The sequence below is a fragment of the Tenrec ecaudatus genome, chromosome 11 (genome assembly GCF_050624435.1).
Source record: "Tenrec ecaudatus isolate mTenEca1 chromosome 11, mTenEca1.hap1, whole genome shotgun sequence".
Classification (NCBI taxonomy): Eukaryota; Metazoa; Chordata; class Mammalia; order Afrosoricida; family Tenrecidae; genus Tenrec; species Tenrec ecaudatus.
In genome coordinates this window covers 106,531,106-106,546,008 of record NC_134540.1, presented here as the reverse complement: position 1 = coordinate 106,546,008, position 14,903 = coordinate 106,531,106, and the positions used below count along the sequence as shown (strand labels likewise).

The following is a 14,903-nucleotide window of genomic DNA, read 5'->3' as shown; positions in this document are numbered from 1 at the left end:
ACGAGGCATTCGGAAGGTTGAGAACCACTGCTCTAGACCCAGTCTAGTCTGTAATTCTCGGGGGTTGGTCGGCATGTGTTGAAATTGATTCAACAGCCCTGGATTTGAATGTTGATCATGAAGAGAAGGGATCGATGAGCCCATGGAGTAGCTCGCAAGGACCCTCAGTCCCAGCCCCCTCTCCTGACCCCCAGAGCTGTGCCTCCAAAGCAGATGGCCGACGCATGCTCTGAATTGGATCTGTAGTGCTGTAGACAGCCGGGAGCTCATTTAGCCCAACAACAAATCCACGTTTGCTTCTTAATGCTTATAGAAAATGGACTACTGCCATGAAACCGGTACAGTCGTTCCAGTAACTGTATACGTGGACACTGCCTTTCCTAAAGCACAGCACTTTCCCAGGCCGAGGGCAGGACCTTGGTGGAAGCCGGTTTGTAGACTGTCATTGTTTGAGCATGACGCACGTCCACGTGAATAATGCCAGGTGACTATAATGCACACAGCACACATAGGAAACTCACATGTGACGGGGCTGCGTGATTTGCAAAAAAAACCCAATCATGCCCACTTGGCGTGAAAATACGGTACACTGTGTTGCCTTAAACTCTCGGCTCAAAGGGAATTTTAATTACTCATCAGGCTGCCGAATTCTACTAATTACCCTCGTCCGCACATTGCAGTGACTGCTCATTAGTGAAGGAGCTGCATCCTTCTATTTGCTCCCTATTGTCCCTATTGGCGGTTACTTTGAAAACCTGTCGTTTCTCTTGTGGTGGGAAGAGCCTGCTCTCCAGGGATGCTGTTCTGGTGAGCAAAATTGAATTCAGCTTCCGGCTTTTCCTTTCGTTAGAATTGCCCGTCGATTCCTGGGCCTGGCCAGTGGACGTGTACTGCTTTAATGTTCAGACACACCCATCATCTTTGCTTCCGTGGGCCTTTCGGACCTAGACAAGGCCAGCTGAAGTAGCCTCTCGGCGGAAGGAAACTGGCCGGCCCCCTTTGGTTGTCCCCCGCACCTGGGGATTGCACCTGCAACGCAGGAGGCCACACAGTTGACCTTTTGATGTGGGCGGGACCGGCAGGCTTTGGCCCAACCACCTGTGGGCTTGCTCAGATTGGACGGAGGTGCCCAGGTGGGCATGCACTTCGCCCTACCTGCCCTGCTTCCCGAGTGCCGCCTCTGGTCGGTCACGTGAGGAGACTGCCAGCTCTGAATGGCTGTCTCCTCGGAAGCACCGGGCCTCCTTGCCAGTGAGGCCCCTCCCTGCCTGTCGTCCTCTGCTCTCCTGCCCTCAGCCTGCCCAGGGTTCCCAGTGCGAGTCCCCCGGTGGGGAAGCAGCCCTCAGCCTTATTCAGGTGGTAGTGCTTGTACCAGGAGGCTTCCAAGGGTGTGTGGAAACATTTAGTTTCTTTTCGTTGTCTGCAGCTTGTTCGACGCCCCTTGTACTTGCGGGCGCTCAGCATTATTGTCTCCCTTGGCATGCGGCAGCCCCTTGTCTCTGCAGCTGGGTGCTGGCCATGCCCCATGGTCCATCCACCCCTACCATCTCCCCTCAGCTCCCCAGGCCAACCTCCCCCTTTGAACTCGCCTTCCAACTGGGTTTTCTCCCTGGGTTCCAACTCTCCCTGGTGAGGGGAATGCTTTTCCTGTCTCCAGTCACTGCAAACTGCAGGCCCAGCATGCTGTCGCTTCTCACTGGCTCCCCGACCCCACGCACGCACGCACGCACGCACACCCGCACGCGTGCACACAGTGGGAGCACGGAAGGTGAGGCCCAAGCTGGCCGGGTTAAGGTGGACAAAACAAGAAGAAGTCCCCCCGGAGCAGCAACACACAGCAGCATGCAACGTTCTTGATCTCTCGACCGACTGCCAGCCTTTCTCTTTCCTAACTCCTGTTTATGGTGATGACGGTTGCTTTCTCTCTGTGACTGGGAACCAAACCAGTGCAGGACGTTGAGACGACTGCGGTGTTGATTGTCCTCGCGTTTCTGTTTGACAGGTCCCGCTCGCGTCTCTCTAAACGGTTGTATTCAGTTGTGTACTGGTGTCAATAAAATTGACATTGTGAAGCAACTCCTGGCCTCTTTCTCCGGGTTTTCCTGGGTCTGGTGGTGAGTGGGCTGCGGGCTGTCCTGACTAACACCGGGCTTTCATCTCACTGACATGGCTTCCCATTTCCGAATCTCCTTGCTGAAGCATCGCTGTGCCGGCCCGTCGTCGGTGGGCAGGACAGCTTCTGGTGGCCCTTCACACTGCTGGTGACACAACTGACCTGGGCCTGGGGGTGTGGGGGGTGGAGGTTCTCCACAGTTTGCTCATTCCGGGGTCAAATCCACAACCATCACCCCATCAGCTATCAGCCGGGCTATGTTCTCTGGCGTTGTAAAATGACTCTGAGTGACCCCAGTGGGGAGAGAAGACATGTCAGGGCAACAGAGGCACCCCCCCCTCCCGGGAGTTACGCTTCCCTTTCTCCGGAGATCCTTCACGGGGCTGAAACTGCACGTTGAACAGTATCGAAAGCATTCACGTGGTGTCTCTCTCTCTCCCTCCTCCCGCCCCAAACGATACCAGACAGGACCACAAGTTACTTCACCGCGTTTGCCTAACTAACCCTTGTAGCAAGCCTGCATTGAGGGGAAACTGGTCAGTATAGGGAAGAGCAAAGTGGGGCTGCACTGCCCGCGGCTGACCCACCGCCCCCAGCTTCAGAGTTGAGGTACACAAGTTGCAGCGTCACATTGGCAAAAGAGTGTTAAGTGCCCGCCCGCCCTCCACCTCGGCCGACTTCGTCACGGGTAATACCACGTTTCCATGTTATTTCGTGTGTTGTCCTGCTCAGAGGCGCTGGGAACGACCTGTCCCTTTTTGACCCAAAAAGGGAATGGTGAAAATCAAATGACCTTGAGCTTTGCAGTTTTTAAACGCTCGTTTCTTTTTGCATGTGAATGTGACGCTAGTGTTTCTGTCCCAAGCGGTGGGAGACGTGGAGTACCCGCAGCAGGTATAACCCGCGCGCCTTCTGTTCTTTGTAGATGGGGACTTAGCGGCTTTACCTTCCCGTTAGCTGTGACCCCACGTAGTCTGACGTCTTCTGTTGTGTAGACCCCTGCTAGTCTAGTTCGATGTTCTAGTCTTTCCCCGACGTCTCCTTGTGTTGTAGACACTGTTGTCTTTCGCGAGTCATCCTTAGAAGTCACGGCCGTAGTTAGGTGATGAAAACACTATTTGGGGGTGCACTGGTTTGGAGCCCGAAACTATGGTAACCGGGCTCTAGGCCATGTTCTGTACCTTATCGTTAATTGAATGATTGCAACGTTGGTAGTGCTCGGAGGAGGGGAGAGGGGAGAAAACAAGCTCACCACCTGAAAAAGAACCCCAGCATCGTGTTGGCCAGGGGGTAGTTCGCAGGCACTGAGAGGGGGACATTCTAAAGGGAAACCAGGCCCCAGAAGGAATTACTTTTTTTTTCTTTCTTTCTTTCTTTGAAACTTCTCATCCCAAACAGGCTCCCTGACTGGTAGCCCTCACCTTTCAGAACTGTCTGTCAACTCCCAGGGTGGGGCCGTGCCTGCCAACGTGACCCTGTCGCCTAACCTGAGCCCCGACACCAAGCAGGCCTCCCCCTTGGTCAGCCCGCTGCTGAATGACCAGGCGTGCCCAAGGACGGACGACGAAGAGGAAGGCCGTAGAAAGGTACCGATTGGCCCTGGCAAGATGGCCGGTGACAAGGGACTTGCTTTCACTCTTTGTTTAAAGAAAAGAGGAGAAACTGGCGACTGGCCTACGCCGGGTGCTGGCTGCCCGTGGCACGAATAGGCTGCAGGGAATCGAGTCACAGTGGCATCACCAGGGTTGGCTGACAGACTGCCGGTTACCCTGCCCCACCCCCCAGGGCTAGCTGCCATTTATATTTCTGTGAATGGCATGACACCCGTTTCTGAAGTTCCCACGCTGACAGGGTGTTCGAGTTGCTCTTACATGTATCTCCTGGCAGACTGTTACCACTCTGCCATGTTAGGAATGAAGTAGATTGTATACGTGCCCACCTGTGAATGACTCGTCTGCTCTGCTGACCAAGGTCATGTAATGATGGCGATATTTACACGAAAGGAAACATTCCGAGACTGCGTTCTCCCCACTGAAGCCCACTCTCTTAAATGGCTTATGCACCCACCCACCCACAGAGAGGCTGGACTTGCTAATCACCAGCTAGTGACAAACGGAACACACGAGTGATATGTAGCACGCTAGCTGCTTCATTCCAACCTGCTTGTCATCAGGACGTGATCCAGAGTGAGGATGATGTCTTGCTTCTCTTTACGAATTTGCAGAGATTCCCAACGGACAAAGCCTACTTCATTGCTAAAGAGGTGTCCACCACCGAGAAGACGTATCTGAAGGACCTTGAAGTCATCACTTCGGTATGCTGAGCGTTTCCCTCGAGCGCTGGCTCTCCCATCGCCCAGCTCCACCAGTTCTCCGTGCGCGGGAGGGGCTGTGATGAGAGAAATAGCGGGCTCTCTGAAAGGATTTGGTCCCTGCTACAGAAATCAGACTAGTGTGCTGCACATACAGTTTTTTAAATAGATAATTCTACTTTCTTGACATGCAGAGGAAGCCAGCTGTTCAGAAGGAGCAAAGGAAAGGGGGGCAGTTGCTGCCTGCAGGCCGTGAACTAGCGCAGTTCCATGTCTGGCCCATTGTCTGAGGCCACCATTTCTTCTTCCTGGGGGTTTTGCCTCCGAGGTGAAGAGAGGCCCATTTCCTATTTCATAATAAAATGAGCCATGTCTGCAAAATCTGCCAGCAGAATGCCTTTTGTTATTTTAATCAGCCCTCTTGGAAACGCATTCAGGCCATTGCAAATGCCTTTCTAACCCTTGGCTTCTGGGATTGACTGCTCAGTGGCGAGGCATGCGTTGCGTTTCTGTGCCTGAATTGACGTGTATAGAACAGAAGCCCAACTCATTCCCGTGGCCCGGTGACCTTGCGTGGGGAGGATGGCTTTTACCGCCCCGTTTGGCCAAGGTCAGGCTCAGCTGTTTAACAAAGGAGCAGAGGTGGACTTCCTAAAGATGGCGAGGCAGAGGGGTTCCGTGGTTGGATTTAGGTGCTGATCCCGTGAGTTGGGCAGAATGCAGATTTTGATGTGAGTAGTTGCCCAGTCAAGGGGTTTGTCCTGGGTCCAACGGATGGGTTTTCATCAAAAGGAGGAAAAACCAAAAGCATGGAGCCGAACTTCAAATTTTTCTAAACCAGACTGCCCAGCTGGCTACCGTGAGACAGAGCCCCAGACTGGGACCTGGAAATAGCTTTTCAGCCGTGAACTGAAGCTGCTCCGTGAAGTCATCTTTAAATAGAACAGCGATTTTACCCCGTAAAACAAAACTTTTAACAATGTGATTGACATATAATTATGAAATTCGAGGGTTTAACCATATTTTTAAAAGTTGTGAAATTATCATCTCAATCAATTTTAGAATAATGTGGCTCATTTAATAAAGAATATTTAGTTTGAACATCATACGCTTTAAAAAAATACTCTTCTGCGAGAACGTGGACAAATAGCACCATCGAGTCTGTGCCGACTCAGAGCAACCCCACTGCGTAGGGTAGAACTGTCCCTGTGGGTTTCCAAGACTGTAACTCTCTACAGGAGTGGAAAGCCTGCTTTTTCTCCTGTGGAGTGGCTCATGGTTTCAAACTGTTGGCTTTCTGGTTAGCCTCCTCCCCATGCATACCCCACTGTGCCCACAGGGCTCCAATCTGAAACCACCTATCTAAAACCTGGTAGCGCACTATGAGCAGAGGGTGGGGGATTAGGGACACAGTGTGCACGAGCTGCTCATGACAAAGTGTGGAATGGGGGATGTTTTGTGTCTGTTTTCACCTTTTTTTTTTAATGTGTCCTGGCTTAAACAGTCGGTTGGTCACAGGCTGCTCAGGTCCATCCCGCTTCTCGCCTCATTGACTAGAAGGAAGGAAGACCTGGCCCGCCCAGGTGCTCTAAAAGACCCAAGTGATGCCCCCATGGAGACAGGAAGCAGCGCTGCTTTTCCAGTGATTAAACAACCCCCACCCCTGCCCCTGCCCCACTGCCTTGGTCCTCCAAGGGCATTGAGCCGCAGAGTTACTTCTGAAGCGTTGTGGTGGGCAGTCGGCGTTCATAGTATGTCCCCTTTCCACCGGCAGTGGTTCCAGAGCACCGTGAGCAAAGAGGACTCCATGCCCGAAGCACTGAAGAGCCTCATATTCCCGAATTTTGAACCTTTGCACAAATTTCATACTAATTTTCTCAAGGAAATTGAGCAACGACTCGCCCTGTGGTGAGTACAATTATTTTTAAGCTCTCGCTGGCTTGCGCTCTCTCCCCTCGTTCTCTCTCTTTGTGTCTGTCTGTCTGCCTGCCTGCCTCGTGCCGTTTCTTTGTGGTGCTTGAAAAGCAGCAGTTATGACAAATGACTGGTGAGACGTCTTAGCAAGCCAGCCTTAAACGGATGCTTGATTCAATTGTGCATGTGCTTAGAGCGCACCATCGGTTCTTTTTCCTTCCTTCTTCGCTTGTAAATCTCTAAAATGAATTCTTTGTATTTGAATTAAATAATTATGATCCTTGCATACTTTTCACAAAAATAAAGGGAGCCAGTAACTACCAGGGAGAGAATAGCGGTTATGAAAGTTAGAGGCTCGGAGGGACTTTGGGGTTGTTGGTAATATTTTATTTCTAGGCCTAAGTAGTGATCTCACTGATGTCTGCTTTCTACTCACTTATTAAATACATACATACCAAGGGGTAGCCCTCCAAACCAGAATTTTTTATTCAAAGCTATATATTTAATTTTTTTTCTTACGAAACAACCTTATCACCTTCAAAGTACTCTCCATTACACTTAATACATTTGTCAAATCTGCAGTTCCATTCATCCAAACATTTGTTTGGATGGCTGACAGCACCTCCCTCATTTTTTTCTTCACCTCTTCTACGTTGTCAAATCGCTGTCCTTTCATGTCCCTCTTCATTCACTGAAACAAAAGGAAGTCACATGGAGCAAGGTCAGGTGAGTAAGGTGCGTGGGGCAAGAGAAGCTTGCTGGGTTTTGCCCAAAACTGGCACACTGAGATGGCTGCATGAGCAGGTGCATTGCCATGGTAGCAAAACCAGTCCCCCGTCTGCCACAAATCAGGCCTTTTTTTGTCACACAGTGCTATGCGATCTGTCCAGAACCTCTAAATATAAAAGTTGATGAACAGTCTGACCTGGTGGAATGAACTCAGAATGCACTTCCAGTCGACATTTTCGTCTATTCAGGAAGTTGACAGAGCCAGGTTGTCGTCAATCGACGTTTCACCTGTTTTGAAAGGAGAAAACCACTCGTACACTTAAGTTTTTCCCACAGTGCTGTCCTTGTAAGCTGTGTTCAACATCACAACAGTTTCTGCGGCATTTTTCCTGAGCAGGGAACAAAATTACACAGCTACAAGCTGTTCTCTTAAATTGGCCATCACCAAGAGTGAGGTTCAAGTGAAACTGCTTTTATGAAAAATTTCACTGTGGCCAGAGAGAACCTTCCCAGGCATTGCCACTGGGTGCAAAAACTGGGTGCTCCGTGCTGGCCTAGTGGGAAAAATGCATATTATGAAAGGTCTGTCCAGCGGAGCTTTTCCATTTGAGGGGGGGAGATACCCGCTTGTATTTCATGGTTTTCTATATTTCAGTTTTTAAAAAGTGCTTTGAAACATACAAAACCCTACGTAACACACCCCTTGCCCACCCACACAATTTGATTTTGAATCTCAATCTTAGGAATTTAGCTAAGGGTTTATTTAATATATGAAATGACCTATAGAAAAAAAGATAGCCATTAGAGAATTTGAAAAGAATGACAATGATTTAAATGTCTATTAATAGCAGATTGATTAAAAATAACATTTAATAGATCCATTAAATACTAAATGAAACGGGGAAGCTGGAGGAACAAAAATCATGAACAATTTTGTCTACTATAGATAGAATATGTGGTCCTACAAATAGAATCTTGAAAAGATTAAAGGTGCTTTTAAAGACAATTTTGTGTTGCGATATGGGACGTTGATTGTCTACTAAAGAAACATGCTTTTAAAACGTTACCAACTCCATTGCTCCAGAAAATCTGCAGCCTATGGGAATTTGAGATTCTGTGCTGGATTGCTCTCCCTTTTGACCAGGATTCTGCTATAGAATCCTGGATGAAAATGCTCAGGCATTTGGGGCACCCTCCTGTTCTTCTGGTCTCAAAGCAGGTGAGGCAGTTGTTCACAGAGATCATGAGTTACACATTTCGTTTCCCCCCTTCGTCCTAACTCTCGTCCTCCTCGGCTGCGCCACGTGAGTCGAGACGAGTGTGGTACCTCGGAGGGCCACAAGCTAGTTTTAAGCCCCCCAAGCCCCGAGGCTTGGGGCTAGGAGCAGTGCGCTAGGAGGTGGAACAGAAGCACTGAACACATTCTGCATCTAGGTAGCTGGAATGTTCCGTGAAACTCTGACCCTCAGCCTCCAAACCAAGGAGCCAAAGCCCTGGAGAGTTGGGGTTGTACACAGCTGCCCCCGCAATGGCTCCCTTTTCTTCTTCTAGTGCCACGAACCACTCTCCTGAGATAATCTCTGAACCGTACATTACAAAAACCTCCTGGAGTCTTCCTAAAACCAAGCAGTAGTCCAGCTGAACTAGTAGGCAGCGTCGGTCTGAGCAGGATGCTCTTTGAAGAACTCGCTATCTGGGGGGAAATGAAAACAGAGACTCCAGCGGTTGGCGAGGAACCTTCGTGGCCAGACGTGTATGTTAGAGAGGGAGGGGCGATGAGAAGGAGTCCACCTTGAGTCACCGGCAGCAGTCATGTGTACATAGTTCACATGGTATGCGGGGCCCTCGTAGCGCGGTGCTGACAGTGCTTGGCTGCCATCCTAAAGGTGGGTGGATTGAACCCTGCCGGGTGTGCCACGTGAAGAATGTGATTCAGGTCCCTGAGCGGTACCGGTGGAGATTGCTGGATTGATGTGTGTATTCACAGCATCTTTTTTTTTTTTTGAATGCCTGGAAGAAATAGCAAACGGCTTCTGTTGTGGTTTTGGCATAAATGGAATCGTGTGTACTGTGTATCAGGTGACGGTGGCTTCAGAAAGTTCGGGGGGGGGGGATGGCTTCATCTTTCCATTCCATTTTGCCTTGAACTGTTGGAAGCCCCATCACATGTCACCCCTCGATCCAAGAAATTAAACTCGCTGCCATTGAGTCTCACCGCCGACTCACAGGAACCTATAGGGCAGGAGACACCTGCCCCTGTGAGTCTCTGAGGCTGTAAGTCTTTCCGAGAGTAGCAAGATCCATCCTTCTCCCAGGAGTGGCTGGTGCTTTCAAACCGGGAATCTTGCAAATCACAGTTCAATTCGTAACACCCACCCCCCCCGGACGCCGTGGTTTCTGGGTAATGCACATCCATTTAAATACACATGTGTATGGATGCCCTCGGCAGTGGGGCGTTTGGCATCAAAGGGGAGTCAGCGGCATTTAGTGCCTGTCGGACATGAAGGGTCCCTGTGGGAGCTAGTCTTTCCCATCCTGAACCCCAGACCAGAGTCTTCAACCTCTGTGGAAAGGACTTTCAAGATTGGAACGGATCACGAGTATCAGTTAACAGGCTTTATTGAGGAACTCGAGCTGTGGGACTTTTCCAGAGGGGCACAGAAACAGAGAGAGAAAGCAGGGAAGGGAGGGAGGGAAAAGAGCCAGAGAGAGAGAGGAGGACCACTCATTAATAGACCCGAGGCAGTAAGTAAGCATTAAGTCTGGAAGGAACTCTTACGTTTTTTCATATGCTATGCGGAGCCCTCGTGGGGCACTGATGACAGTGCTTGGCTCTTATCCGAAAGCTGGGTGGATGGAGCCCTCCCAGGGGCTCCTGGGAGAAAGATGGGGTGGTCGCCCTCCATGGAGATGGATCGCCTTAGAATGCCTGGGGGCAGGTCTGCTCTGACTCAGCAGGTCGCTGAGTAGGAATCAGCTGGCTGGCTGCAAGTTTGGGTGGTTGGTGTGATGCTGGCTCCTGTCGCCGGGGTGGTTGAGACTGGACTCACGACCTCGGGCTGATGTCTGGCCATCGTGGAGCTCACGGCACCTCCTCTCTAAAGGAGGGATGTGGACGATGGAGAAAAATTAAGTCATCAGTGACTCTGGTTTACTTGGGTCAATAATGCCCACCCTTGGAAGCAGCAGTGAAGAACTCTAACAATGTATTGCTTTGCCGAATCTGCTGCAAAGGACCTCTTCTGTCAGTTTGGTGGCGAAGGTGCACCTGCCCCACCCTCCTTGCCGTGCACAAAAATTGCAGGGAGAAAAGAAGACAGAAGAAGAATTGATGTGCTTGAGCTGTGGTGGCGGCGAAGAATAGTGACTGTGTCATGACGGCCAGAAGACTGAAGAACTCACTCGTAGAAGGCTCCTTCGTGGCGCGGATGGCTCGACTCGGTCTTGCTTCCTTAGACTTCAGCTTGCATACTCAGCAGCCGTCTTGGGAAAGACTGTCTCTAGGAACGCAGGTCATCTGCTCTGGCACTGTCCTCACTCCGAGTCAGAGGAAGAAAGACATTATTATCTTAAAAGTACGCCAGCAAGGGGGCCACAGCAGTGCAGGACAGACCGCCCTTGCGATGCTTCTTTGAGATCAGACTGCATTGGGAATAGGTACCTTCCGCTTGGGAATTTATACTCTGTGGAGTCACATGCACGTGTCTTCCATTCACTCCGGCTTCAGGGTCACCATGGGAAATGACCGTTGACATGAGCAAGCAAACAGAGCCGTGGAGTTTGTTAAGTCTTAGGCCAGTCTCAGGATGCCTCTGTTGACTGGCTAGATAGCAAAACCTAGCTTTTAATCATGAACAAGTAACTAAGAGACGCATCCGGACCTTTGCGTTGTCACCCGCATCTCACCTGCCTGCTTCTGAGTGATGGTAGTGAGTTACAAAAATTCCAAAGGGACTTTTTTCAGTAGAGTACCTTGGGCCAACTGCATTTTATAAGGGTGGGCAGTGGTTCGAACTACATTCAGTAAAATAACTTGGGTTACAGCATCCTTGGCAAAGTTGAAGGCCTTCTGACAGGAGGTAAGCCCTCCATGAGATGGATCGGCCAGTAGCCCACCAATGGCTCAGGCAGAGGAAGGACCACGCTGGGGTGCAGGACTGGGTAGCCATTCATGCTCCCACGCCTGAGATCATCATGAAGCAGCGTGGAGGGGGCAGCCATTAAGAGCTACAGAGTGTAAATTGGAGTCTCTTTCTCACAGAGCTGTTACTTGAGTTTTAAGGGTCAGCACACAGACAAAGAAAGCTGCTCTCTTTAAAATCAACTTTAAATGCCGGGATCCTTAAAGGTGATACAGTGTTTCGGCACACCCTTGACTCACCTTCTCCCCCTTGTGTTGGCATCTTCCCTTATGTTGGTACCTTTGTCCCCAAAACAAAACCCTAAGTCACCCACAATTGGTTCATCCCTGTTAACTTCCCCACTGTATTCAGTGAACTAGTTGACATTATCACAGATGAAGGGTTTGCAAACCCTCCACACCAAGGAGTCTAAACGAAATAACTGCTTTCCGACACCAGCTGCAGCTTCCCTGCAGCTTCCCTTGACCCTGACCACCACAGAGAGCATGGGCAGAGCTCAAGTTCAAGGGCCTGACCCCCAGTTGCCAGCTGTGGAGCTCAGAATTTCCCAGGCCTCCCACATTTCTGAACCTCTAGCAGCAAATTTGGGAGTTCCCACTGCTCCCTTTGGGCCAATAATTTGTTAGGATGGCTTCCAAAACTCTGGAAATCGCTGTACTGCCTATTTCAGTTTTAACATAGCAGACAGGATACGAACAAAGAGACTCTTGGGCAAGGTCTGAGAGGTTGCCCACACGGAGCTTCCAGGCCCCAAATAGTGCTGTGGGGGCACCCATGCTCGCAGTGACGTCTTTCAGCAACCGATCTGTGGACTTCAGTGACCAAAGTTTCTACTGGACTTTGATTACATCGGCACGGTGGAGGGAATCATTGCCTGCGTGGCTGAATTCTACGTCCAGCCCACCTCCCTGAGGGCGAGATTTACCAGCCTTGAAAGCTAGGCACAGCCCCCACCCAAGAATCCATTATGAACATCACCGATTCCAGGCACTGGGAAAATTCCAAGGGCTTAAGAAGCAGTCCCTGGCTCCTGCAAAAAAAGACCAAATTCTCTTGTACACGCTTGACTGTTCAGCCCAGAAATGGAAATAAAGTTTACTCTGCAGCCCAGATCCCCCACAAGCTGACAGCTGCATTAGGTGATAATGTCTGTCCGTCAGCAGGAGGGAATTACAGGGCAAAGAAATCGGGCATTTTTGCTGGGTAGGTGTTCACATGCCTCCCAGAGAAGCCACTCTCACCCCTGGGCGTCTACCAAGAGCCCACGGGTCGGCCCTGGGGTGCTTGGCAGATGCTGAGTGCACATTGGCCAGTTCTGTCCCTCAGAGCTGGGCTGAAGAGGGCACCTGTCCGCCAGCAGCAGGAAGGTACAGGGCAAAGAAATCGTGTAGGTTTGCTAAATCGTTAGAATGAAGCCCTGTAGCCCAGGTGTGCACACACCTGCCCCTACGCAAACGCTCCAGCCGCCTCTGTAAACACACCTGCTTTCCTGTAAAGCAGGTTGCAGTCTGCTTCTATCCAGTCAATGACGACTCACAGTGACCCTAGGACAGGGTTTCCGAGGCCGTGTAGCTTTTTATGGGAGTAGAAAGCCCTGTCTTTCTCCCACGGGGCAGCTGGAGGTCTCCAACTTCGGACCTTAGAGATCGCAGCCCACCACGTAACCACTACGCCACCAGGGCCCTCCTCCCCGGAAGCTAAGGCTGGGGAAGTCTCTGGGGGTAGTCCTGTTCTGGTTCACAGTCACACTGCGAGTTGGAATCGGCTCAGTAGCAATGGGTTTGGTTTGGGGGAGCTCGGGTGCCCTGAGTTCAGTGACCAGTCTCACCTGAACCTCAAATCAGTAGCACCTGCAGTTTCTCTTCCCATACTCGCAGAAGAAGCACCTGTCCCCTTGTGCTGGGTTGGGGGTGGGGGGGTGGGTAGGATATTGGAGTCAGGTCTGAGCACATCCCAGCCCCCAAACCACACTCTTCCCGTCAGTTTGGAGAGTCCCTGGGACTCACAGTGCTTTGGAAAGGTTGCCAAGGGCTCCTGGCCGTGTGTCCACTGTGGAGGGAGGGCTGCTCTGTCCATGCAGACTCTACAGAACTGGAGGTTTGGTCCCCAGCACTGATGTCTGCGAACTCTTGTGCAAGGTTAGCATGGATCTTGAAATGCTGTGTACAGCTTCGCACAGGAAGCTCCCCGCCTGGTGAAAGGTGCAGTCATTGACGACCCCCCTCACTTGGTTAAGCCATTCCTACCGGACATGACCCTGTGTGGGGCCTTCCAGCTGCACCTCGGTGGACTTACGATGGGGCCACGGCGAGCGTTTCTGTTTCCTTACAGTAGAATCTGCCGCAGAACATCCTTGTGTCCCCTGTCCTCGCAGACATGAACTGCCCCCCGCTTGCTGGCGGTCAGGCTCATGAGCAGGTCAAAGACATGGCTGCAGGACAGGAATCCAGCTTCTGCGCTAAACTTGACAAAGCCTCGTAATCCCGTTGGTTTCTTCACCTGGGAGGCTGCTTTCATCCGCACACCACTCGGCCCCTCCGTCTCACCGCCTCTGCATTCCCACGGCCTGGGGTCCCTAAGTCCTTTGGACCTAGAATTCCGCTTCCGACTCCCGCCTAACTCCCTTAGGTGCCCTCAGGGTGGGAGGCATCCCTTGCCACCCTGAACTCGGTGGAATGGGTACCTTTGTAAAATGTAATTTTTTTAGCAAGTGACATCTTCTCTCTGTTAAGGTTCATTCATATTGTAATTTTAATTCTGGCAGCCTATGTTCCTCTCAAAGAATTTGAGACCGTTTATGACAGCCAGAGAAGAATAACAGGGTCTGGTTCAACATGTAGCTAGTGGCCAATTTAAATGTAAATGAATTAGAATTAACTAAAACGAAGGGTTTGGCTTATTCTGGTAGCAGTGGCCAAGTTTCTCAGGCTCACTGGACGGGTGTGATTGAACAGTGGTGGGTACATTTAACATCACAGAAGAAAGGTGTATTGGATACAGACCTAAAGAACGTGTAAGGAATATCATGATCAGTGCGCAAAATATTTACAAAATAAGCCCTGTCTTCTTGGAGGATGAAGCTTCAAGAATGTTCCATGGGCCCTGGTGGGATAGTGGTTAAGTCTTGGGCTGCTAACCTCAAGGTCACCAGTTCAAATCCACCAGCTGCTCCACAGGAGAAAGATGTAGCTTATCTACTCCTATAAAGAGTTGCAGTCTCAGAAACGCACAGGGTAAGTTCTACCGCGTCCTATCAAATTCAGATTCACTGCCATCGATCCAATGCCGACTCAGCAACTCTATTGGACAGGGTAGAACTGCCCCTGTGAGTTTCCGAGACTAGTTTGTACAAGAGTAGAAAGCCCCGTTTTTCTCTTGAGGAGCTTCTGGTGGGTTCAAACTGCAAGCCTTGCAGATCTTAGTCCAGCATGTAACCACGATGTCACCAGGGCTCCCAACTGGTCCCATTTAGCAGAGGGGAAAATGGGTCTTGCCCTGGGCCACAAGGCTGGACATGTTGAGCCCTGTCTTCAGACTGTCCCCTCCCCTTCAATTCTTGGTGGGGCCAGCGCTGCCGACTGGGACACTCCCTTGGCTCTGAGCACCCTTCTGTGCTTTGTGCCCTCGTCTAGGAAGTCCGGGGGTGCTCATTGCCTCTGGTCAACCATGGCCCTGTGGTGACCCTGGTCTACAA

The 14,903-nt window shown here is 50.8% G+C and overlaps 1 protein-coding gene across 2 annotated transcripts in view; it reads left to right on the top strand.

Moving 5' to 3' along the window:
- The window catches only part of FARP1 (FERM, ARH/RhoGEF and pleckstrin domain protein 1), a 345,779-nt gene that overhangs the window by 297,890 nt on the left and 32,986 nt on the right, over positions 1–14,903 (top strand). For both annotated transcript variants that reach the window (XM_075563476.1, XM_075563477.1), the window contains exons 14-16: positions 3,512–3,699; positions 4,338–4,427; positions 6,199–6,332. In XM_075563476.1, the coding sequence (XP_075419591.1) occupies positions 3,512–3,699; positions 4,338–4,427; positions 6,199–6,332 (412 nt within the window). The remainder of the gene's footprint in view (positions 1–3,511; positions 3,700–4,337; positions 4,428–6,198; positions 6,333–14,903) is intronic.